At 38.3% G+C, this 26,415-nt stretch overlaps 1 protein-coding gene across 7 annotated transcripts in view; it reads left to right on the top strand.

Annotated features, from left to right (window-relative positions):
• The window catches only part of Ano3 (anoctamin 3), a 295,191-nt gene that overhangs the window by 239,888 nt on the left and 28,888 nt on the right, over positions 1-26,415 (top strand). For 5 of the 7 annotated variants that reach the window (NM_001128103.2, NM_001355244.1, XM_030250348.1 and 2 more), the window contains 4 exons: positions 12,484-12,566; positions 12,963-13,103; positions 13,314-13,478; positions 22,207-22,243. In NM_001128103.2, coding sequence (NP_001121575.1) covers positions 12,484-12,566; positions 12,963-13,103; positions 13,314-13,478; positions 22,207-22,243 — 426 coding nt within the window. Of the gene's footprint in view, positions 1-4,621; positions 4,860-12,483; positions 12,567-12,962; positions 13,104-13,313; positions 13,479-22,206; positions 22,534-26,415 lie in introns of those variants that run through there. The other 2 variants (NM_001355245.1, XM_011239463.3) reach the window with 2 other exon arrangements.

Here is a 26,415-nt window from a genome sequence, read left to right as displayed (position 1 = left end):
TTCACACACAGTCTTCTTTCATGCACAGACGTTTCAGAGCAGAAGCCATCCCGAGGCGATTACTGCATCCCTATAAGATACTAGCTTAACAGAAAAAGAAAACAGGAATGTACCCCGGGCTGGAAAAGTAAAGTATTCAAGTCCATGGCCCTTTGTTCTAAGCATAGAACCTGTTCTGCAAGGTCTCTAATTCTACCCTGTGTGTGGTGGTGTTGCAATATGGCATGGGGAAAACACATTACGCTTGAGGATGTTTCCGAAAATAAATGCTAGGAAGAAAGGAAAGTCTTCAGTTCCACTTGGGTGAGGTCCAAACTGGCCGCCTGCTGCTCTGAATCACCCTTTTTCAGACGCAGTTTCTCCCAGAAAGCTCCAAGGCTTTATCTCCTTTGATAAACACACTACTCAGAACTTCATCTTGTTCTACGGATACTGACACATGGACTTCTTCCCTTGTCTCTGCCCATCCCTTGGAAATGTAATGAAGTAATTTGCACAATGCTTTGTATAATTGCTCTCCAAAATAAAATAGAACTCAATACCTGATACCACAAAGCAGGCGAGGAAAAGGAGTGTCTCTGGTCAGTGATGGATTTTATCCCCCATCCCAGGGAAAGTCCATGAAGTATAGTGTGAATGACCGAAATAATGTAAATACAAGGCAAAGAGTGACTGCCAGGCCCCTAGATGCCACCCAATACCTGAAAAAAATGTTACAAACCTTCACAGGCCATTTAGTGTGAAAATCAGTTAAAATCTTAACAAGCTGAGTAACTGGAGAAACAGTTTAGTGGCAAGAGTGAGTGTTGTACAAGGTTTAGGGTGTGATTCAGATCTAAGCAGTTATGTAAAAAGCTGGGCCTGATTACATCTAGTGCTATGTGGTGGTGCGGGCATGGGAGTAGGTACAGAGACAGAATGATTGCTGGGGTTTTCTGGTTGCAGTCTAAGTCTAAATTTATGAAGACATTTTCTCAAAGAAAAAAGGCAGAAGGCGGAGGGCAGAGAGTGACCCAATATTCTTTGCAGCCCTCTGCATGAGCACCTACAGGTATGCGCAGCATACATATGTATACACACACACACACACACACACACACACACACACACACATACACACACTCACAGGGGTGGGGAAGAAGTGGGTTAAAAGCTGGAAAAATCTGATGAAAGAATTCAATATGGACCATGTAGAGACTGCCATATCCAGGGATCCACCCCATAATCAGCTTCCAAATGCTGACACCATTGCATACACTAGCAAGATTTTACTGAAAGGACCCAGATGTAGCTGTCTCTTGTGAGACTATGCCGGGGCCTAGCAAACACAGAAGTGGATGCTCACAGTCAGCTAATGGATGGATCACAGGGCTCCCAATGGAGGAGCTAGAGAAAGTAGCCAAGGAGCTAAAGGGATCTGCAACCCTATAGGTGGAACAATATTATGAACTAACCAGTACCCCTGAGCTCTTGACTCTAGCTGCATATGTATCAAAAGATGGCCTAGTCGGCCATCACTGGAAAGAGAGGCCCATTGGACACGCAGACTTTGTGTGCCCCGGTACAGGGGAACGCCAGGGCCAAAGGGGGGGAGTGGGTGGGTAGGGGAGTGGGGGTGGGTGGGTAAGGGGGACTTTTGGTATAGCATTGGAAATGTAAATGAGCTAAATACCTAATAAAAAATGGAAAAAAAAGAATTCAATAAACTATGCTAAATATTGTGAATCCTTTTGTAGGTTCATTGACCTTACAGATAGTAAAAGGTATATTTTTTAACTACTATGGGCTTGGCTTGCCCTTTATTCGGTGATTTCTCTGTAAATAAATAACTTGAAACAAACCAATCAGCATCTAACCTCCTTTATATGACCCTACATTTCTGTTCTCTTGCTGTTCACTCTAACGCAAGGAACTATGAGCAGTCCCTGATCCCTTATTTATGATGAATTTGAAGAGTGTGTTACTTTGCAGAGAAAGAACGTGATCATAGCATGCTTCTCTAGGCAGGTCGGTACTCTGCAGAACATGCATGTGTGCTCTGTGAGCTACTTTCTACTGATAGCTACTATTAATATATGATATCTACACACACAAATGCTTATGTGCAATTCCACTTCTAAACTGCGCCACATCTGTCCCTGCATTGACATTTTATTTAAACTTGGAAATGGCTTCTACATCATACATTTTTATGTTAAGGTATTTTTATTTTAACACTAAATGAGTTTGGCATACCCCTTTCCTGCTTCACTGCCATATTTCTTCTGTTGCCATGTTCACTTCAGGTGGCTGTGGTTTTGGCTTTGTACCTTAGGCTCCTTCCCATGAGTTCTATGTTATTTGATTTCTTCTATTCTTTCTGTCTCCTCACATCTCCAGGACATTTATTTCACAACAGTGCCACAATTGTCACAGCTTTCTCTCAGATGTCCACTCTCAACTATCAGCAACTCAGTTCTCAGTTCTACTCAGTAATACTGAGGGATTCACTGATGGTAGAGAGGTATAATCTGAGAACTAAGCTGATTTCCACAGTTCACTTCAGCTTGAAAAAACTCAAATGTCTAATCTAGTCAGTGATAATAACTGCTGTGTAACATGGATCATGTATAATAGGTGGCATCCAGACTCTAGTCTGGATTATGAGACTGAACATTATGAGACTGAACATTAGAGACGTTGCTAAGCGATGTACTGCATGATTTTTAAATGCTTCATACATAGTTACAAATGGATACAAGATGACATTATGTCCATCAGTTTGGCCTATAGCTACAGGGTTAAGGTTCTATGATGACACTGATTTCAGTTCCATATATCTTTATCAGTACTACTTCTTTTCCTATGAGATAGTGTTCACCTTTATTGGAAAACTTTAAGAGTTCTAATAAACAAACAAACAAACAAACAAATACTAATTTGTAGCCAGGAGTGGCGACACAAGCCTTTGACCCCAGCATTCGGAAGGCAGAAGCAAACTAATCTTTGTGATCTCAAGGCCAGCCTGATCTTCATAGTTAGTCCCAAGATAGCCAGAACTGCATAGTGAGACCCTGTCTCAAAACAACAACATCATCAACAACAAAAACAAGCAAATACAGAAAAACAGAACGAAAAGCTAATGATATGGAGTTGTTCCCAGAGGTATTAAAGTAATTGGCTTGAGTCATAGACTAGGCAATACTATTTTGGATGCTGTAAGATATTAAGTACAATAAATTTGTCAGATTCTAATTTCATGTCTCTTAATGTCCCAGTACTCCTATCTTCTAAACCCTATCTGGGCCTTTGTCATTGATGTTTCTGTGTTCTTTCATCCATTGCTTGTTTCAGAGACTGGGTATCCATGTAGGATTCAAAGTCAACTGTGCAGGCCAACCTTCCTTTCCCTGTTTACCATGAAATGGCTAACATGTCTTTGCTACTTTCAAAATTTGTCAAATGGGTCTTGTGGACTTACATTTTACAAGACCTACTTTAATAAGTGTACTTAAAAGCTTTAATCTCCCTTCTAGCCCACCACCTACCAGAGGTAGTGGGAAGGAAAGGTTACTAGGACAAAAGAGGGTGTGGACCTGTTTAAAAATATTTCTTTGGGGTAAATCCAATCTGCACTGTCAAGATATCAGTCCACAAGAATCAGCAGTGGTAGCTTGATCCACTCGCAGGCACCATTCACAAATCATCAACTGCAGTTGAATCCAGAAGAAACCATGCACAAAGCTCTGCCAATCAGCCCAAGTCCTCAGAAGTGGCTGACAAAATTTTAGTACATTTTCTCTCTATGAAATCATAACAAACAGTGATGAGTGAAGAAGGCAAGTGAAACCAATTCCACAGTATTGTCAGTAAAGACCAGAGTCAGCAAAGCCCAACCAGCAACAAGTGATAAGGCAAACCAATACCACACAGCATCATCCATTCTCGGTTGAGTTACATTTATACCCTTTCTAAACATCACATTCTCTCTAGTCCACTCTAGCAAAACATAGCATGCCCCTTTTCCAGGCAGGTTCCCGAAAAATACAACATGTCTGTTCTCAGCATCCTCCCATGTTTCTGCTTCAGGAAAAAAAAAAAAAAAAAAACCCACCACCAACAACAACAACAAAAAATCCTCTCAAAAGACAGTTTCCAGGAAAACATCACATGACACAATTGCCTATCAAAAGAAATGAGAAATTTTCACTTCAAGGTTTTTCATAATCCTGTCTTCATGGCATCATACGTTTTATGTTGAGCTATATGATAGTTCAAACTTTGTATCCTATTCCTTCTATTATTGAGATTGACATTAAATTCAATCAGGATGTGATAAAGCATATTAAAAATCCCAACATTTGGAAGGTCAATGCCCAAAGACTCTGATTTCTAGGATAACCTGGGCTACATAAGGAGGGGATGGCAGAAAGATTTGTGGGAATAAGAGGAAAGAATCCTAAAAACTCTGCAAAAAGAAAAACATCGACTGTCCTTCAATCTTCCATACCCATCATTTGAAAATGGCTTTATCTTATGGAATGATGCTCAGCAATATATAAACCAGTAAGTCAAATCTTTATAATTTTTAAGAGCAAGCCATGCCTTTTATTTATATTGAAAATATATTCTTCTCTCATAGGATACATCCTAGGTGAAGGGAATCCTACTTCTCCAAGCTCTCCTACACCTCCCCTTGTCCTAGATCCATTTCCCCTCTGTTTCCTTCCAGGAAAGAGCAAGCTTTCAAGAGAGAACAAGGAATCATAACAAAGCAAGATACAATAGGACAAAGCTAAAGCCCTCATTTTGAGACTGAACAAGGCAACCCAACGGGAAAGGGAGACTGGTTCCTCTGAAATCATTTTTTTTTTTTTTTTGTAATTGGGGCTGGAGAGATGGCTCAGCAGGTAAGAGCATTGACTGCTCTTCCAAAGGTCCTGAGTTCAATTCCCAGCAACCACATGGAGATTTACAACAATCTGTAATGGAATCTGATGCCATCTTCTGGCATGTTTGAAGTCAACAACTACAGTGTACTCATATTCATAAAATAAATAGTCTTTTTTAATTTATTACTTTTATTTTTTACAGTCCAACTGTTACCCCTCCCATTTCCTTATCCCATTCCTCCTCCCCCAAACCTCCATCTCCAAGAAGATATCCCCCTGTTGCCAGGCCTCCCCACTCTCTGGGGCCTCATGTCTCTCCAGGAATAGGGGTTCTTTTCCCACTGAAGTCATACCAGGGAGTCCTCTGCTATATATATGTTTGATGCATCAGACCAACTCAGGTATCTGCCTCGTTGGTGGGTCAGTGTCTGAGAGATCTCAGGGGCCTGGGTTAGTTAAGACTGCTAGTCTTCCCATGGGGTTGTCCTCCTCCTCAACTTCTTCCAACCTTTCCCTAACTCAACCACAGTGGTCCCCAACTTCAGTCCCGTGGTTGAGTTGAATATAAGTATCAGCTTCTGTTTCAGTCAGCTGCTTGTTGATTCTCTCGGAGGACAACCTTGCTAGGCTCCTGTCTGTAAATACACTGTAATATCAGTAATAGTGTCAGGCCTCAGAGCTTCCCTTTGATATGGGCCCCAAGTTGGTCACTGGACTACCTTTCCCTCGGTCTCTTCTCCATTTTTGTCCCTGCAGTTCTTTTAGACAGTATCAGTTCTGGGTCAGAATTTTTGAGTGTGGGATGGTAGCCCCATCCCTCCACTTGATGCCCTGTCTTTCTACTGGAGGTGGACTTTACAAGTTTCCTTTCCCACTGTTGGGAATTTTATCTAAGGTCCCTCCCTTTCAGTCCTGAGAGCCTCTCATCTCCCAGGTCCCTGGTAATTTCTAGAGGGTCCCTCCACCTCCCACCCCCTTGAGGTTGCATATTTCCACTCATTCTGCTGGCTCCCATGTCTTCTTTCCTGTCTCCCCACCTCCATATCTGATCCTGTTTCCCTTTTCCTCTGACCTGCCCCTCTCCCACACAGATTCCCTCCTTCCCTCTGCCTCCTGTGATTATTTTCTTCTCCCTCTCAAGTGGGATTGAAGCATCCTCACTTGGGCCCTTCTGCTTGTTAACCTTCTTGAGTTCTGTGGATTTTATTCTAGGTATTCTGTAACTTTTTGGATAATACCCATTTATTAATGATACACATCCTTTTGGGTCTGAGTTACCTCACTCAGGATGATATTTTCTAGTTACATCCATTTGTCTGTTAAACCCCTGATGTACTGGTTCTTAATACTATTGAATTCCATATATAAATGAACAACATTTTCTGTATTCATTCTTGGTTTGTGGGAGATCTGGGTTCTTTCCAGCTTCTGGCTATTACAAATAAGGCCACTGTGAACATAGTGGAGCATGTGTCCCTGTGGTATCATGGAGCATTTTTTGGTTATATGCTCAAAAGTGGTATATCTAGGTCTTCAGGTAGATCTGTTTCCACTTTTCTGAGGAACCTCTAGATTGATTTCCAGAGAGGTTGTACCAGTTTGCAGTTCCACAAAAGAAAGTGGGAAAGAGCCTTCGATCTCATTGGCATGAAGAAAAATTTCCTAAATAGAACACTAATATCTCAGCCTCTAAGATAAAGAATTGATAAATGGGATCTCATGAAACTGAAAAGCTTCTGTAAGGAAAAAGACACAGTCAATAGGACAAGTTAAGAACCTACAGATTGGGGAAAAATATCTTCACTAACCACGCATCTGATAGAGGGCTAAAATCCAAAATATATAAAGAACTCACAAAGGTAACCTCCAAAAGAAAACAAACAACCCAATCAAAAATGGGATATAGAGCTAAACAGAGAATTTACATCAGAGTAATCTCAAATGGCTTAGAAGCACTTTGAAGAAATGTTCAAAGTCATTAGTCATCATGGAAATACAAATCAAAATGACTGTGAGATTCCACCCTACACCGATCAGAATGGCAAAGATCAAAAAACTCAGATGATAGCACATGAGAATGTGGATACTTAACTTTTAAAAGAATTTTGTAATTTGTGTCTTAGTTTTATATAGCACCTTCCTCAACTCTTCCTAGAGCCACCATCCTTCAATACCCACTCAACTTAAAGTACATCTTAACCCATTAAATTCAGTTTGTGGAGATCATACAGTCTCTGATGTGTGGCTTCCCCTGGCATGTGCTCAACTTGCCATGGGCCACACTTGTAACAAAAACTGACTCTCATTCTCCTAGCAGCTCTACTTGGCCAATAGCTTCTTAGTTAAGAGTGGGTGCCTGCCATGTCCCTGTAGGCTTGAGTTCTGGAACACTGGCTATATCCAGCAAAGGATGAAAAAGGACATACACAAAGACACTCATTCAAGGAAGCTGGGATCAGGTGGAGTTCTATATCCACGCCACCACAACCTAGATACCCATGTATATTAGGCACATTACAAATGGAAGGGATAGTTAGTCTCTGTAGGAGATCTTTGTAGGTGAGCATCTCAGGCTGTAAACATCTAGGAAGATGAACCTATAAATGTTGTTCTCTCAAACAGTGAGCAGTAATTTATAAAACCTTATACCTCAATTCCCTAGGAAAGCTTTGCCATCTCTCTTGAGCCTACTTATATGGGTAATGTCTTTGACAGTTTCTCACGGGGCAGTTCATCTCAGAGTCCTCAACTGGCCTGGAGATGTCACAATATACATACACGTAGGGCTTCACTAACTCATGGCTTCTTCTGCTCCCTACAGCTGCCCATTTCTGCTCTTTATTCTGAACTTTGTTCTTGGCCTACACCTGCTGAAGTCTTGTGCATCCTATCTCAACTGATATGAATTCATATATGCAACTGCCTTAATGTATCCAAGATCATGGTTTCCTTGTAGTCATCCACTTTCTATGGCTCTTGCAATCTGCCTGCCCATTTTTTGCCATAATCCTTGAACCTTAGGAGGAGGAGCTGTGATAGAGATACCCTTGTTAGGGCTGAGAATTACACACTCTCTTATTCTCTAAACTTGATCAGTTGTAGGAGTCCTTGTCAGTCTCCATTTACTGTAAAAGGAACTTTTCTGATGAGGGCCAAAAAATACACTAATATATTGGCATAATGATGAGTTGTTGGATGTTGGTTTGATACAATAACCATTTAGAAGGGTAATAGTAGTAGGTTTTCAAATAAAGCCTGTGACATGTCTAGCCCCAGGTTCTTAGACAAATAGTCGTATCAGATATTGATTTAACCTTGTGGAGTGAGCCCTAAATCCAATTAGAAAGTAGCTTGTAATTCCCTTAATATCCATGCAACTATCCTACCAGTTCATGTCTTGCCAGGCCATTCATAATTGGAGCTTTCAGGGTTTATAAATGGGTGATATTGATGATAATTTTTTTTTCCTCCACAAATATGCATAATACTTTCCAACACTCTGAGAGCTGGATAAGTCTTTAAGATAAATACTGTGTTGAGTTTTCCATGTTCTATCATTTAAACATGATATCAACAGGAATAGGCTCTTAACACCAGGTTCTGGATGGTGATGAATTGCATCCTCAGAATCCTCCTGCAATACTTGGATCCACAGGACCTTGCTAGACAACAACTCTGTGCAGCTTTTTTCATGTTGCTGTAGATTATGGGAATTTGAATGTTTAGTGGACTCAATCACATTCTAGTTAGGAGTGAACCACACTTGCTTTTGTATTTGAACTTATTCATTCACCTTTTTCTCTCAGATGATTCAGACCCCATATTTCAGCTCCATCCTTTCCTTGGGTGTTATCATAAGGCAATATCTTTTCTTCACTCCTGGCTCTATAAGACCAGGAACTGTTCAGTTTTGAATCACTCACAAACCACAAAATCACTGATCTCAGTCAGACAGGAATGGATTATTGAATCTTAATATTGATCAATCAGGCTCATAGCTCAGAGTTCAGCGTTTGAGGTTGTGATGAACATTTCTCAGTGCCAGCTTATAATGAAAAAAAAAAATTAAAAAAGCACAGTGAACTCACACACAGATACAGGAAGTGCTAGCCGGTGGGTGGCTCTGACTCAAGCCATTTTAGACACTACAGCTTATATTGACCTTTAATTTGATGTGTCTGATGAGAAGCTTTGTGGAATTTCTTAGGATTAATAAGCCTCATACAGAACATAACAAGGGATGTGGTCAGCATGGCCCTGCTCTGAGTCAAGTTAGTTTTCTGTGTCAATGACTGACAGACAGGTTACAGCAACAGTATGAAATAGCTGGCAGGCATGGAACAAAATGGCTACAGCTATGCTGGGGGTTGGGCAGACCTCAACACGTTTTCCTCTAATGCCCATGCTTATCATTTGGGCTGGTAGCCAAGTTAAAACTGATTATATGATTTGATATGGTTGTGGAAGCCATAATTCCACTGCTAAACATAGAAGTTAAAATCACTGTGACATCATAAGATGCAAACCTGAGGAGAACCACGATGTTGTCATAAGAATTTAGATAAGCAGCATACTTAATCATCTTAATTTTTAAATTAATTTTTGTTGTGTATGCTGATGCATGTCTCTAATATCAGTACTTGGGAGATTGGAGCAGGATACTCCAAGATTCGAGGTTAGCCCAAAATACACAGTAAGTTCTAGGATAACCTAGGATATAAAGTAAGAAACTGTTTCAAAAGAAATAAAGAATTTATTTGTTTTTGGTTGATATTATGGGTTGATGGTACAGTGAATTCTATGTCCATCACTTGAAAAACAAACAAATAAACAAAACAAAACAAAACAAAACAAAACACCAAAAAAACCCAAAAAACCCAAAACTCCAGAGTTAAGAAAAGACAAGTGTTCTAAAACTGTTGTTTGTTTCTGAGATCAATTCATATTTTGCAATCTTGGCTAGCCTAGAATTCAGTGTGTTGAAGAGGCTGGTCTAGAATTCACAGAAATGTGCCTGCCTGTACCTCCCAGTGCTGGGGGTAAAGTGTACTCCACCATTCTCAGTCCTAAAACTACCTTTAAGAGTAAAACTCACAAACATCAAAATCTATAAGTTAAGGAGAGTATGAGCTTATATAAGCACCACTTTTATTAAAGAATGTGTTATATCCATAATTTCAGGTGATTGCCAAAGCAATGAGTGTGATAATTTTTTCTTTTTTTTTTTTTTTTTTTTTTTTTTTTTTTTTGCTGGTAAGTTTGGTTTCTTTTTTTTTTTTTTTTCTTTCCAGTTTTTATTAGGTATTTAGCTCATTTACATTTCCAATGCTATACCAAAAGTCCCCCATACCCACCCACCCCCACTCCCCTACCCGCCCACTCCCCCTTTTTGGCCCTGGCGTTCCCCTGTTCTGGGGCATATAAAGTTTGTGTGTCCAATGGGCCTCTCTTTCCAGTGATGGCCGACTAGGCCATCTTTTGATACATATGCAGCTAGAGTCAAGAGCTCAGGGGTACTGGTTAGTTCATAATATTGATCCACCTATAGGGTTGCAGATCCCTTTAGCTCCTTGGGTACTTTCTCTAGCTCCTCCATTGGGAGCCCTGTAATCCATCCATTAGCTGACTGTGGGCATCCACTTCTGTGTTTGCTAGGCCCCGGCATAGTCTCACAAGAGACAGCTACATCTGGGTCCTTTCGATAAAATCTTGCTAGTGTATGCAATGGTGTCAGCGTTTGGATGCTGATTATGGGGTGGATCCCTGGATAAGGCAGTCTCTACATGGTCCATCCTTTCATCTCAGCTCCAAACTTTGTCTCTGTAACTCCTTCCAAGGGTGTTTTGTTCCCACTTCTAAGGAGGGGCATAGTGTCCACGCTTCAGTCTTATTAGATATTTTCTTCATTTACATTTCAAATGCTATCCCGAAAGTCCCCTATACACTCCCCCCACCCTGCTCCCCAACCTACCCACTCCTGCTTCCTGGCCCTGGCATTCCCCTGTACTGAAGCATATAATCTTTGCAAGACCAAGAGTCTCTCCTCCCAATGATGGCCGACTAGGCCATCTTCCGCTAAAGTAGTTTTTTTTTTTTTTTAATTAATAAGTTAGGCAGCTATTTCTAAGTAATGAAAATTGTCCTTACTCTATGCTGGGATACTAAATTATACTGGAAGATTTTTTAAATTAATTTTTTTAAAAAATGAGAATATGGATTTGTTTGAGATCTCAAATATATAAGACATGCACGAAACGAGTATGTCTCAGTGAGAATGAACTCTTAAAACACAACCCAATTGAATACCTAGTTACTACCTAGTTATGAAAATGCCATCCTGTCTAGACTCAGTATCTGTTTCTGAAGGTTATTGCTTTGAAACTGCAATCATTCAGATCACTTTTATTTTACTTAGATTTTGTGTTAGATTCCTCTTGTTCAAGTATATGCTGCTAAGGAAAGTTAAGAGGCAGTCCTCTGCCCCACTCAACTGTAAGCCTTAACTATGACTGATGTTAATTACTGTGAGATTGTCTATATTAAAAATGTAAAATGGTTTTGGCTAGAAATCATGGCATATTATCATTCTCTCTCTCTCTCTCCCATCCCTGTCTCCATCCCATGTCTCCCGTGTCTCAAATCCCTCTTTTGGTAACAGTGACTGTAGTCTGTTATTGTAAAGGACAATCCAGTGTTGAGAAAAAAAACTCTCTTGTCTTTTAATCAGTGAAGTCCAGCGGTGTTGCCTCTTTTATCCATTTCTAATCCTTTAGGACCTAGAAGGAAATCGGCATATAGTATTTATGGTAGGTCCAAAAATGGCAGGAAGAACCCGCAGAATGTAGCAGCCAGACTTGCTCAGTGAAAAGCACCAGCCCTGGCTCTTCCACCATTGTGTACTATGATTGCAGACACAAACATGAAGCACCTTTGTTTTCAGATCCAACTGAGTAATCATAATTTTCAATATCTTCTTGACAATTTTAAGAGAATTAATTATCTTCTAAATAAAATCAATGATTCATGAAAGGACACTTTATAAATCTTAAAATGGGAATAAAATGTAAGGTAAATTAACTGCATATGGTATTGCATTACTAATATATATTCAAACTTTTAATTATAAAAGTAAATCATAATAAAAAATTCAATATCTCATCCTTCCCCACCTTGGATTTTATCTCTTCCTCTCACACTGCTTCCCTCAGGTCTTGGATGTATAGCATCAGGTTTTGATTATCTTTGGTAGATAAGAACTTAGAGCTTTGAGGTATTTTAAATAATGATAAAAGCAACAGAATTTATTGTTCTAATTTTGACCTTTTCTCCTAGCGTCATTTTTGATATACAATGCTTACAAAAATATTATCAATTTTAGTGTTAAAAATTGCCTTCCTTTAGATATGCATAAAGATAGATTATATAAAGATCTAAAAGAAAGATGATTTAAATACAAGTTCCAATATTTATTTATTAACAAGTCAATCTCTTTAAACAATTTAATTAAATGTATGATAAAATATACCTGCCTGAAGAAAAGCAATGTGGTGTGTTTGAGATGGAGAATTATTATTACTCTATTATTATTATTATTATCATTATTATTTTATAGCCACAGTCTTTCTTGAGTTTTGGAAAAGGAGAAGAAGCATTCTGACTTACACTTGGGACCTTATTGAATGGGAAGAAGAGGAGGTAAGATATTAGGGAAGTAGAAGTTAAGAAATTTGGGGAACTCTACAAATCTTAGAGCTCTGTTACTGCTCAATGCAGTAACATCAAACTAGAAGAAGACTCTCATCCTTACATCATACTGACACGATTTCTTACTTTATGAAGGTAATAGGGGTGAAACATACATTGTTTAAACCATTTCTATAGTGTTTTTTAAGGGAATCCATAGTCAATTGTCCTAGTTTAAATACACCCAGAGGTTTAATTGAGATGTAAGTAGTATTGTTCTTTGGAAGGTTGCATCTTTGTGCAAACAACACAACAGTGGGATGAAGTCAAGGATCTGTATTAATTCTCAAAAGATTTTTTATTTAGTTTGTGGACTTGGTATTTAGATAACCTTAGTTTCTCCCATAGGAAACACTTCGCCCCCAGTTTGAAGCAAAATATTACAGGATGGAGGTAATAAACCCCATCACGGGGAAGCCTGAGCCTCATCAGCCTTCATCCGACAAAGTCACGCGACTTCTTGTGTCTGTCTCAGGAATCTTCTTCATGGTAAAATATGATCATCAGCATTTTGAGAATAATGTCTGGTTCTGGGGTTAGAAGGATATTCTAGCACACCAAGAATACAAAAGAAAATTAGTGTTTTCAGTGTTATTTTAATATATATATATATCATTTTAATATATGTCATTGAATATATGTGGATTGCTTCTCATTTGTTAGTAACACAAAAGGCCTGTTTGCCCTCTCACTCTGCAGATCTCCTTGGTCATCACAGCAGTGTTCGCAGTTGTAGTGTACCGTCTGGTAGTCATGGAACAGTTTGCATCATTCAAGTGGAATTTCGTCAAACAGCACTGGCAGTTTGCTACATCTGGTGCTGCTGTCTGTATCAATTTCATAATCATCATGCTGCTGAATCTTGTAAGTGTTTCTGGAATTGTTTTTCATTGGCACACAGACATAGATAGTCAGAAAGGAGTATATCTCCCTAGTATTGAAGTGTGTGTGTATAAATACATATATATTTCTGTTCCAAACAACTCATTTTAACAAGCAGTATTTCATCCAGCTTGTTTTATGCACTGGATTATTGATTGATTGCTAGATTATTTTCTTTTAGAGACAGTGTCTCACTACCTAGTTCTGGCTGGCCTGGAGCTCATGATGTAGAACAGGCTGAATTCAAACTCAGAGGGCTCCACTTGCCTCTGCCTGCTGAATGTTGGGATTAAAGGCATGTGCCTCCACAACAGGCTTGTTATTTTTTTTTTAAACAAAAACAATGCCAAATGTAGTGTCTTTCTTTTCCAGTGCCTTTATAGTGTTAGTTAGTTGTAACTTCAGTTTCAGTATTTGGCACATAGTTCCGACAGTGATATGCACTTTTTAAATAAGCAAGGTATTGTTTGTATTAGACAACTATGCAAATAAATCCAGTCATCCAATAAGAGAATTTCTTGGAATGACACAAGAAAATCTACTTCAGAGCAAAGCCCAGTTGTTTGTGACCCCTTCATTTTCTCTAGAAAGCATATTCTCTCTCTCTCTCTCTCTCTCTCTCTCTCTCTCTCTCTCTCTCTCTCATGTGTGTGCATGTGCATGCATGCGTGTGTCTGCCTATCTGTCTGTCTGTGTCACATGATGGCACTTTTAAATGTGTGGGTTATGGTAGGGAGAGTTCAGTACTTGTTAGTAGGTGTTGCTGTCATGAGCGTGGCTGTGCCAAGGACCCTATTGCCTTAGACCCACCAAAGAGAGCAGCAGATTCTAGGTGCACTTCTGTAGTTATCACTCATTTCTTTCCTTTTTTTCTTTTTTAACGGGTTATTTTATTTATTTACATTTCAAATGTTATCCCCCTTCCTGGTTTGGCCTCCCCAAACTCCCTATCCCATACCTCTTGCCCCCTGCTTATATGAGGGTGCTTCCCTACCAACCCACCCACTCCTGCCTTACCATCCTAGCATTCCCCTACATTGGGGAAACTAGTCTCCACAGGACCAAGGGCCTCACCTCCTGTTGATGCCAGATTAGGCCATCTTCAGCTACATAAGCAGCTGGAGCCATGGGTCCCTCCGTGTGTACTCTTTGGTTGGAGGTTTAGTCCCTGGAGCACTGGAGGTTCTAGTTGGTTGATAATATTCTTCCTATGGGGTTGCAAAACTCTTCAGCTTATTTGGTCCTTCTCCTAATTCCTCCTTTGAGGTCTCCATGCTCAGTCCAATTGTTGGCTGCAAGCATCCACATCTATATTGGTCAGGCTCTAGCTGTCTCGGGGGACAGCTATACCAGACTCCTGTCAGCAAGTGCTTCTTGGTACCAGCAATGGTGTCTGAGAATGGTGTCTGCAGATGGATAGATTTCTAGGTGTGGCAGTCTCTGGATGGCCTTTCCTTTATTCTTTGTTCCATTCTTTGCCCTTGAATTTCCTTTGACAGGAACAATTCTAGGTTAATATTTTTAAGATGGGAAAGCTCCATCCTGAGTTCCCACCATTGGCTAGAATCACAAGTGACTCTCACACCTGTAGTTTTCATTCTTTCCCATAAGCTTCAGAAGCAGGGACTGGACAGATGGTTAAATAAGTAAAGTGTCACCATGCAAATGTGTACCTGAATTTGGATCCCCAGAACCCAATAAAGCAAGCCCACACCTCCACATACAAACATATGAATAGCTCATCTCTGTCTCTCTGTCTCTCTGTCTCTGTCTCTGTCTCTGTCTCTGTCTCTGTCTGTCTGTCTGTCTGTCTGTCTCTCTCTCTCTCTCTCTCACATACACACACACACACATACACAGAGACAGACACACACACATACAAGAGACACACACACACATGAAAAAGTGTAAAACAGTATTTCAAAGAAGATAAATCATTTAGATACAAAACTTTCTCACTAAGTATCTGTATTTGGTGGAGGCCTAATATATTTTTGTTTATAAGAAGCAAAGACTGAAGTCAATAACATGAGTTTCTTCTTGTAAAGACCTCTGACAGTAGTTATGGACAGAGCTAATTTAGTCATGAAACCACTCTGCTAACAGTCTCACAAGCTTTCCACCTCAACTCAATGACTTGAAAGCACAAGTGTTTTCTTAATGCTGCAAATCAAATACCCAGAGTTCCTCGGAGACCTCAGGCTGAACCAGCTTTCCATCTTCAGGTATCTCTGTATGTTGGGCATTTCTGCACTGATATTCAGTGATTATTAAACTACAAATACTTCTCCCTTACAATTAACCATGCAGATGATTTGTAAATCGAGCTAGCATAAACAAAGTAAATATACAGCCAACTGAACCAATGTAAAAATAATGTTATATTCTTCAGTGTAAGTTAATAATGCTCTTCAGAAATTACATATTTTCTTCCTATTTAAATGTTAAAGAACTTCACAAATGATCAAACACTCTTTCCAATTCACCTAAATATACAAGATTAATTGAAGAGATTAATACAAATAATGACATTATATATATCAAATATTGTATTTCCAAAATGTTTATCTCACTATCCAAATGTTACTTCTTGCAATATTATTTTGAGACCAAAGACAATGTGTAGCTAAAAATGTGCTTATGAAAGACTGAGCCTAAGTAAAGATATTCTATTACCTTAATGGGCTTTTCAGTTCTAATCTGAACACATTAAGTTATGAAATGTAGGCATGGAAAAATTAAAATCAGCCAATCACTTTTCTTTAAATCAGTAGCCTTCCATGTTCTTTGGGAAATATAAGGTATTCCACAAGCCATATGCTGTTCTGAAGTGGTTTCTTCTTCTTTTTTTCTCTTTCATTTTATTTCAGCTTACTTGTTGTAAATTTTGCTTCTGAATCTCTACTATTCAGGACCTACTCGGCTTTGTCTATCTGCGTTCTTAGTTCAGCAATAGACATCTAACAACTTAGTCTTCTTGTGTCTCTTCATCCCTTTCTCTCAGTGGCCACCTAGAAGTTGAAAGGATCTGTTTAAATTGCACATTTGACTATTTTCTTTCAGTTCCTCCTATGTGAATTATACATTTATTAGCTTGGCAAAGGAGGTATTGTTTTATTCAAGCTAGTTTTCTTTTCTTTTGTTGAAAGCTATTCCTCCTTCCCTCTGTCCCTCCCTCTCTCCCAACCTCCCTCCCTCTCTTGTCTCCATTTCAGCATAAAGAACTTCTTTCTCTGGCCCTGCATTTTGCTTATTCATACCCCTAGTTTCTTGGTGCACAGAGATTTCTCTGTCTGAAATCTTCTTTTTTTCTTTTGTCTCCTTGGAGAATATCTCTTCATCATTGAAAATAACAGTTAAGTATCATTTCCTCCAAAAGCTTTTTCTCAGTGCCATAAACAGAATAGAATTATCTCTTTGTTTTTATTCTTGTTCTGAGGTTCTTGGACTGCCTGCTTATTCTCATCCATAGAATGAGGAACTCAACACTAGAGGACTTCAACAATCTTTTTTGTCAACATTGTTCTTTTGCTTCTCTTAACTTTATCCACTGTTAAAATGTTGAGTTCACTTAACTGAGGCCATAGTTTTCTCTTCCTGCTGGTGTTTGTATTTTAATCTAGGTCCCAGGTATTTGTTTAATGCTCAAATAGCATTTAAAACACATCCTTTGAGAAAATTTAAAGGTTTTTACTTTCCAAATGTTCTAGTATCTTGGATATTAGGTGACCAAGGTAGTTTTTCTTACAATAATTGTAATATTTGTGTCTTTCAACTTTGCAGCATGTATTTTAATTTAAACTAAACCAAAGGCTGTACTTCCCTCCCCACAATAAACAATTTGACAGCAGTGTATCATGACATCTCTAAATAAATATTCAATTAAGGAGAAAAATAAATATATTCTACTGTAACTAAAATCTTGAAAATAATTTTTAAAATGTGTCCTATTCAAACTATGTATTCAATTACCTGAAGGAATTATTTTGTGGGGATAGGAACACTGCATTAAAACAAAACATTAAAAAAATCCTCTGGTGATTCTGATCCAGTCAGTTCCTAAAGAAGCATTAGAAAAATAACTAATTTGTGAGATATAGAATAATAATACTGATCCACAGATAAGATGAGAAATCGTATCTTCAAAAAATAAATAACAAATAATTCAAGCATAACTAAAAGTTCAATTTCTTGTTTTAACATCCACTTGTCAAATTTATAATTAAAAATCTGGAAGGACAAAATTTTACTAGAGTTGCTTGCTAGTTCTACCCTTTTCCAACTTTGTTCCACCTATTAATGTTGCTGTCAGTACTACAGCTACTATCACATCTGGAATGTTCTCAAAACCATTCTTATGAAAACAAAAATGTAAAATTGTTCCATATATATCCTGCTTGACAATTAAGCCTTAACTTATTTTTAGCACATTATAGTGAAACAACTTCTTAGCATTTTAATTATAGAGTATTTCACAACAAAAACAGAGGAAAGAAAGAAAGAAAGAAAGAAAGAAAGAAAGAAAGAAAGAAAGAAAGAAAGAAAGAAAGAAAGAAAGAAAAAAGGCAAGGGAGAGGGAGAGAGAGAGGGGTGAAGGAAGGAAGGAAGGAAGGAAGGAAGGAAGGAAGGAAGGAAGGAAGGAAGGAAGGAAGGAAGGAATTAAGATCTGAGCAGATGTACTCCTGTGCTTTGTCACCCAAACCTTTACTGCAAAGCCCATCAACTTTCTAAAACAATGTGTACCCATGTACACGTTTTCTAGAAATCCAGAAGGTACTAGAAAAGCAGTCTCTTAGACTCCACAAATCTGTTTAGACTTTGGTTTTGCAGTGGAAGCCATGCTCTGATGCAGAGACAACATACAGTAAAACAAGTGCAAAACTCCCTGATGTTCCTTTCCAGCATTTGCTGCTCTTTCTCCCCAGTTTATTTTTATATACTACATGTTTTATATAATACACCAACAAAGTATAAGCTAAAGGCTGATGCCTTTTAAGCTTAGAATGAATTCTAAAATGATTGCCAGGGCCAAAACATGCCCTAGAAACATGTTTCCCTCCAGGATTACTCTAATTAATTTGTTCTGCTATTTCTGCCACTCCCGTCCTAAGTTTTGCCCATTGTGAAGAGACTATCAATATTAGGACCTTGGGAGACAATGAGTCTCAGAACCTTTGCATCCTTGTTCCTTTTTGCCAAGATATGTTCTCAATGCATATTTCTGCTTGACACTCTCCCCTGTTTCTAAAGAAAGCATCATGTTTTTCAAGAGACTTTTCTCCTGTAAAGTAAAAATTTTAATCTGTTTTTTGGAGACAGAGTTTCTCTGTGCAACACTGGCTGTCTTGGAACTCACTCTCTAGACCAAGCTGGTCTCAGATTCACAGAGATCTTCCTGTCTCTGCCTCCTGGGTGTTGGAATTAAAGGTGTGCACCACCCCCTTCTGGCTTTACCTCTTGACATATTTGTTGGCCATCTGTGTCTTCCCACTGGCAATTAAGCTCCATGAAAATATAGATTAGGTTTGGATAATTATCTATTATTTGACTTTCCCCAAATACTATCTAACATAATAGAAATTACTGATGGATGGTTAATATAATAACAGTATATGCAAAAAGAAATTCTGCTTACTGTATGTAACAGTGGGTAATTTTAGATGGTCTCCAAGATGTATTATATGTATCATATAGGAATTAGAATCAGAACATTTGTCTATAATCATTCTTGTGTTTTTCCTCCCCCAGTTATACAGGCATTTCATTCTTTATATTCAAATTCACACACAAATAACCTGCTCTCTCAACACTGGTGCTACTGTATATCACACATTTGAATTTATATAAATCATAGATTCTTCCTACCTTAAATTTATACTTGGGTGGTACCAATTAGCTCTGTCATTTGAGTCTAGAGTACTCAGGTTCTTAATTATCTAGGATAAGTCTCTAATGGCAATTTATAACATTCCTCCAGATGTTATTGTCATTTCTTGGGGCATCCAGCTAAAGATGTTTCATTACAGATGTGCAGATCAGTTCTATGTGCCAAGTTTAAAATAAGACATAGACGGTGGAAAGTGTTCATAACAGAACATTCTTTTTTTTCCATTTTTTATTAGGTATTTAGCTCATTTACCTTTCCAATGCTATACCAAAAGTCCCCCATACCCCCCACTCCCCTACCCATCCACTCCCCGTTTTTGGCCCTGGCATTCCCCTGTACTGAGGCATATAAAGTTTGCAAGTCCAATGGGCCTCTCTTTGCAGTGATGGCCGACTAGGCCATCTTTTGATACATATGCAGCTAGAGTCAAGAGCTCCGGGGTACTGGTTAGTTCATAATGTTGTTCCACCTATAGGGTTGCAGTTCCCTTTAGTTCCTTGGGTGCTTTCTCTAGCTCCTCCATTAGGGGCCCTGTGGTCTATTCAATAGCTGACTGTGAGCATCCACTTCTGTGTTTGCTAGGCCCTGGCATAGTCTTACAAGAGACAGCTATATCTGGGTCCTTTCAGCAAAATCTTGCTAGTGTATGCAATGGTGTCAGCGTTTGGAAGCTGATCATGGGATGGATCTCTGGATATGGCAATCACTAGATGGTCCATCCTTTCGTCACACTTCCAAATTTTGTCTCTGTAACTCCTTCAATGGGTGTTTTGTTTCCTATTCTAAGAAGGGGCAAAGTGTCCGTCCACACTTTGGTCTTCGTTCTCTTGAGTTTAATGTTTTTAGCAAATTATATCTTAAATCTTGGGTATCCTAAGTTTCTGGGCTAATATCCACTTATCAGTGAGTACATTCTTTTTTTTTTTTTTTTAAGGTGATTGGTCTGTTTTAATGACTTAGTTTTACAGACTTACACATGTTTTATTTTTTTTTATTTTTTTTTCATATTTACATATTTCTTTTTTTTTAATTTTTTTATTAGGTATTTAGCTCATTTACATTTCCAATGCTATACCATAAGTCCCCCATACCCACCCACCCCCACTCCCCTACCCACCCACTCCCCCTTTTTGGCCCTGGCGTTCCGCTGTACTGGGGCATATAAAATTTGCGTGTCCAATGGGCCTCTCTTTCCAGTGATGGCCGACTAGGCCATCTTTTGATACATATGCAGCTAGAGTCAAGAGCTCCGGGGTACTGGTTAGTTCATAATGTTGTTCCACCTATAGGGTTGCAGATCCCTTTAGCTCCTTGGGTACTTTCTCTAGCTCCTCCATTGGGAGCCCTGTGATCCATCCATTAGCTGACTGTGAGCATCCACTTCTGTGTTTGCTAGGCCCCGGCATAGTCTCACAAGAGACAGCTACATCTGGGTCCTTTCGATAAAATTTTGCTAGTGTATGCAATGGTGTCAGCTTTTGGATGCTGATTATGGGGTGGATCCCTAATTCTAACTAGCCTTCTTGCTAAGTATTTTATTCTATCAGGCCAAGTGACTGATATTCTCAGTCCCCTGTTCTGTAAAATGGTGTTAGGATACTTAATTGACAAATCTACTGTTCTGTAATTACTATACGGAAAGTGCTGGAACATGTTAAATACTGTAAATAGCAACTACTTAGACTTGGCGTTCAATCACCATGAGGGCATTCAGCTCAACACTGACAGTGGCTAGTAAAATGTTACTTGTCAGCTACTAAAGTCCATCCTGTTAAAAATCCTTAGAGAACCTGTTATTGTCAACTGACTTTATAACATGTGTGGCATGGGAAAGAGTGTGGCACAATGATAATAACATAGGCTCACAAAATCAAAGTAATCTTGTTTTAAAATTTGAAAATATTAGCTCATTAACAGGAGAAAATATAAATAAATAAATAAGTAAGTAAGTAAATAAATAAATAAATAAATAAAAGTAAATCCGAACAGAAACCCTTATCAGAAAGACAAGAATACTACCCTAATGCAATTTGTCTCAAGATAGTCTTGACCATAAAAAGAGGTAGAATTGGCTGGGCAGTAGTGGCGCACACCTTTAATCCCAGCACTTGGGAGGCAGAGGCAGGCGGATTTCTGAATCTGAGGCCAGCCTGGTCTACAGAGTGAGTTTCAGGACAGTCAGGGCTACACAGAGAAACCCTGTCTCAAACAAAACAAAACAAAACAAAACAAAACAAAACAAAACAAAACAAAAAGAGGTAGATTTGGATCATGGCTAAAATGAAATAGGAATGGTTTTTTTGAAAGAACAGTCAGAGAATCTAAACCTTTCATTAAGTAATCAAATGCATGCCTTGAATTTTGAATACTCTGGACAGGACTATGATTTGGTTTTGTTCTAATCTGTTTTATATGTATATACATGTTTCTGGGTATATGTCTGTCACATATATGTGGCTATTTTATCAGGCTAGAAGAGGGCATCAGATACCCCGAGGCTGGAGATGCACACAGTTATGTATCTCATTTCAGCATCTTACAAGCTGAATAAATTTTGTTAACTTTTGTCTTAGTTTATGAAATAGATATTCAATAAAAATAAAATAGCAACAAAGAGCAGATGATAAGGTATCTACATGAATACATACACATGTATTTCTAAAGTCATTTATAGTTCAGCCATTTTGTGTATATATACAAGTATAGAATACTACATAGTATATTAATAAATATTTCTACTTGCTAAAAATATATCCACCCCACTTTAGACACTTCTTTGAAAGAATAAAAAATAATAAAATTTATCTGTATATTCTTTTGCAGGCTTATGAAAAAATTGCATACCTCCTCACTAACTTAGGTAAGTTCATTTTCCTTATTTTACTTGTAGTAAGTAAATAATGCTGTGCATATTAGCTTGTATATATTTTCTGTGTTTTACCATTTTTTTCTCTTCAGTTATACACGTGTTTACAAATAGCCAAAGAGAGGTACACCTGGAAATTGATGTACATTAATCATTATTTGGAAAGCCTTTGTCTTAGACTTCTGAGTTATTTGCTGCCTTTTCCTTATGTATATGAGATTGTGTTGAGAATGGGGGTCACAAATATACTTTGACCTATATCTGAAGGTCAGAAGAAACTTTGTATAAAATAATTTGATTTTCTCCTTTCATCAAATAGAATGTAGGCTCTGGACAGAGAACTTGTGGGTTGAAATCTTTGTTCTGCAACTTATTCTAGTTAGCTACAAAGCAGTGATAATAGACTTGCCACCACTTGAAACCTTAAATTCATTGACTAAAATGAAGATAATATATTCTCTCTCTCTCTCTCTCTCTCTCTCTCTCTCTCTCTCTCTCTCTCTCTCTCTCCTCCCTCCCTTCCTTCCTGCCTTCCTTCCTTTTACTCTTTCTTCCTTCCTTCCTTTCTTTCTTTCTTTTCTTTCTTTCTTTCTTTCTTTCTTTCTTTCTTTCTTTCTTTCTTTCTTTCTTTCTTTCTTTCTTTCTTTCCTTCCTCCTTTTCCTTAATGTTTGTTTATTTGTTTGTTTGTTTGTTTGTTTGAGACAGGGTTTCTCTGTGTATCCCTGGCTATTCATAAACTGACTCTGTATACAATGCTGTCAAACTCAAAAGGTCTACCTGGGTATGCTTCCAAGTGCTGGGATTAGATTGTGCACCAGTGCACCACCACCACCTGGATAGGTTAATGCTTTCACAGAATTTCATTTAGTATTACTGTGATATATTTTAGTTTTTACCCACTAGTCCTGAAAAAAGATAGCTCTAGTAAGTCTATGTCCTGTTTGTTTGGTTGTTTTTTGTTTTTTGTTTTTGTTTTTTGGTTTTTTTTAGTGGATATTTCATTTATTTACATTTCAAATGTTATCCCCTTTCCTGGTCCCCCCCCCTCCGCCAAGCCCTCTATCCTATCACCCCTCCCCTGCTCCTATGAGGGTGTTTCCCCACCCACCCACTCCTGCCTCCCCACCCTCACATTCCCCTACACTAGGCCATCAAGCTTTCACAGGACCAAGGGCCTCTCCTTCCATTGATGCCCGACAAGGTCATCCTCTGCTACATATGCAGCTGGAGCCATGAATCCCTCCATGTGTACTCCTTGGTTGGTGGTTTATAACCTGGAAGCTCTGGTTGGTTGAATTGTTGTTCTTCCTATGGGGTTGCCAACCCCTTCAGCTCCTTCAGTCATTTCTCTATCTCCCCCATTGGGGACCGCATGATCAGATCAATCCACCTCTGTATATGTCAGGCCCTGGCAGAGCCTCTCAGGAGACAGTTATATCAGGCTCCTGTCAGCATGCACTTCTTGGCATCCACAATAATGTTTGCATTTGGTAACTGTATATGGACTGGATGCCCAGGTGGGGCAGTCCCTGGATGGCCTTTCCTTCAGTCTTTATTCCACTCCTTGTTTGTTTTTGCTCCCATTAGTACTTTGTTCTCCCTTCTAAGAAGGACTGAAACATCCACACTTTGGCCTTCCTTCTTGAGCTTATATGGTCTTTGAATTGTATCTTGGGTATTCTGTGCTTTTAGGCTAATATCCACTTAACAGTAAGTTCATACCATGTGTGTTCTTTTGTGATTGGGTTACCTCACTCAGGATGATATTTTCTAGTTCCATCCATTTGCCTAAAAATTGCATGAATTCATCATTTTTAATAGCTGAGTAGTACTCCCTTTTGTAAATGTACCAGATTTTCTGTATCCATTCCTCTGTTGAGGGAAATCTGGGTTCTCTCCAATTTCTGGCTATTATAAATAAAGCTGCTATGAACATAGTGGTGTATGTATCCTTGTTACATGTTGGAGCATTTTTTGGCTATATGTCCAGGAGTGGTATAGCTGGGTATTACTATATTTTTGATGTCTTTCTTGTAAAATACTTTTTCTGAAGTCCTGGGTAAATAATGAGTCTCATTCCCTTAAAGTTTTGGATTATCTATATTTGTCTGTCTGTCTAGAGTGTGTGTGTGTGTGTGTGTGTGTGTGTGTGTGTCCTAGCAGAACATGTAGAAATTTCTACATGGCCCATGTAGAAATCAGGTTTTGCATCTACAATGTGTGCTCCAGGAATTGAACATGGGTGTCAGGTTTGGCAGCAAGCACAACAAACCAAAACAAAAGTATGTAGGGCACTTTACCAGTGACTTTAGTGGTTACCATTCATCACTATAGGATGAAAAAGATTCCATCATTATTTTTTTTTTTTTGAAAAATCCCAACTCTTAGAATTTTAGATATTGTCTCAGATTTGACAGTTTCCCTCCAGGAGCATGTTTACTTCTGTTTAGCTCATCGTCTTGTCTGTTGACTCAGTAAATCTTCTTGCCTGTTGACTCAGGAAAATAGTTATGGCTTTCAGAATACAAGTGTACATACAATGTCTCCCTTGGGGTGCTCCAAGTCATATTGTCACTGACTCTATTTTTCATAGTACTTCTGATTCTTCTAGCCTTCTATGATCTGATGAGCATGTCTCAGCATTCTTTTTGGGGGTCGCCCTTCTTTAACTGCTAACTCCATAATCAGACCTTTTAGTTTCAGCCTCTCCTGAATACTTAGTTACTTGATATAAAGTCCTTTTCTCCCTTCTCCCAATCTCATTAATTATGAAACTTCCATATTAACACATATTTGAATACTTAGGTGTGTGAGATTCAGTAAGGGTAAATCTGAATATGTATATTGCAAATGTTTCAAGAAAGAAAAGAAAGAAAAAATGTGAAAAAGAAAGATTCGTTTTTTGACCTCCCTCCAGTCCAAGGTTCATTTCTTAAACAGTTATGAGTTTCTCCCAATTTCCCCATCAAAATGGAAAAAAAAGCTATATTCCAAGATTCTATCCTCTGACGATTACAATTAGGAAGAATAGTATAAGTAGTTTTGGTTGGTTGGTTGGTTGGTTGGTTGGTTGGTTGGTTAGTTGGTTAGTTGGTTGGTTGTTTGGTTGGTTGGTTGGTTGGTTGATTTGGTTTGGTTTGGGTTGGGTTGGGTTGGTTTGGTTTGGTTTGGTTTGGTTTGGTTTGGTTTGGTTTGGTTTTTGAGACAGTTTCTTACTATGTAACACTGCCTGCCTGGAACTCACTATGTAGATCAGTTTGGTCTTGAACTGATAAATATCCACCTGTCCCTGCTTCATGAGTGCTGACATTAAAGGAATGAGCCAAATTTGGCTATTTTTTTTCCAGTATAGGTTTTGAAATTGAAATTTTTGAATAGTTTTCATTTTGTTGTTATAGATCTACTGCCTAACACACCACAAAGTGTGTGTAAAGTGACAATCATCTGTTTATTTGTTCAGCTGCGTTAGTTGGACAATAAAGTAATTGAACTATATTATCAAAAGCTTTTCTGCAGATTGTTTCAAAGCGCTATTCTGTCTGTAATACCTATGTTAATTTCCTTAAAGATATTTTATCTCCAGAAAAGATGAATTACAAAAACAAATGATGATGGGGGTGAGCTATAATTAATAGGATAAAGAAAAATAGCTGTTCTAAGTATCAGTAATGCCAAATTTTGTTTATTTTTGACATATAACCCAGTGATGACATGGTTTCTGCGGGTCCAAGTTGTTAGTTAATAATTATGGTAAAATTGATATTTTTTATGTAAGAAAATATGACTATGTGATTGTGAATACTTTTAAAAAACTCTTTGTCTAAGCTAATATATGAAATTTGTATTACAAATTAGATCCTACTTATCAGATTGACAGAACTCTTTTAAAATGCTTTATGGTTTTGTTTCCTGGATTTTTTTTCAAAAATTTTATTTTCAGAAGCCATAAAAAATGATTGAATCGATGTTTCAGTTCACACTTCTTAACATAGAATAATTTATATAAGAATTTCTTCAATGTGCGTTTTATTTTACTTTAGGCTTATGGTTGCTGAGAATTGTATTATGATGGTTGTTAGTTTTTTTTTAAATCAATAATCTGTAGTAATGAGTAGCCTAAGTCACATAAATCCAGACTCTGGGACGTAAAGTCAATGAAGACATG

This window comes from Mus musculus, chromosome 2, assembly GCF_000001635.26.
Source record: "Mus musculus strain C57BL/6J chromosome 2, GRCm38.p6 C57BL/6J".
Lineage (NCBI taxonomy): Eukaryota > Metazoa > Chordata > Mammalia > Rodentia > Muridae > Mus > Mus musculus.
The sequence above is the reverse complement of the archived record's forward strand: the minus strand, read 5'-3'. Positions and strand labels throughout refer to the sequence as shown.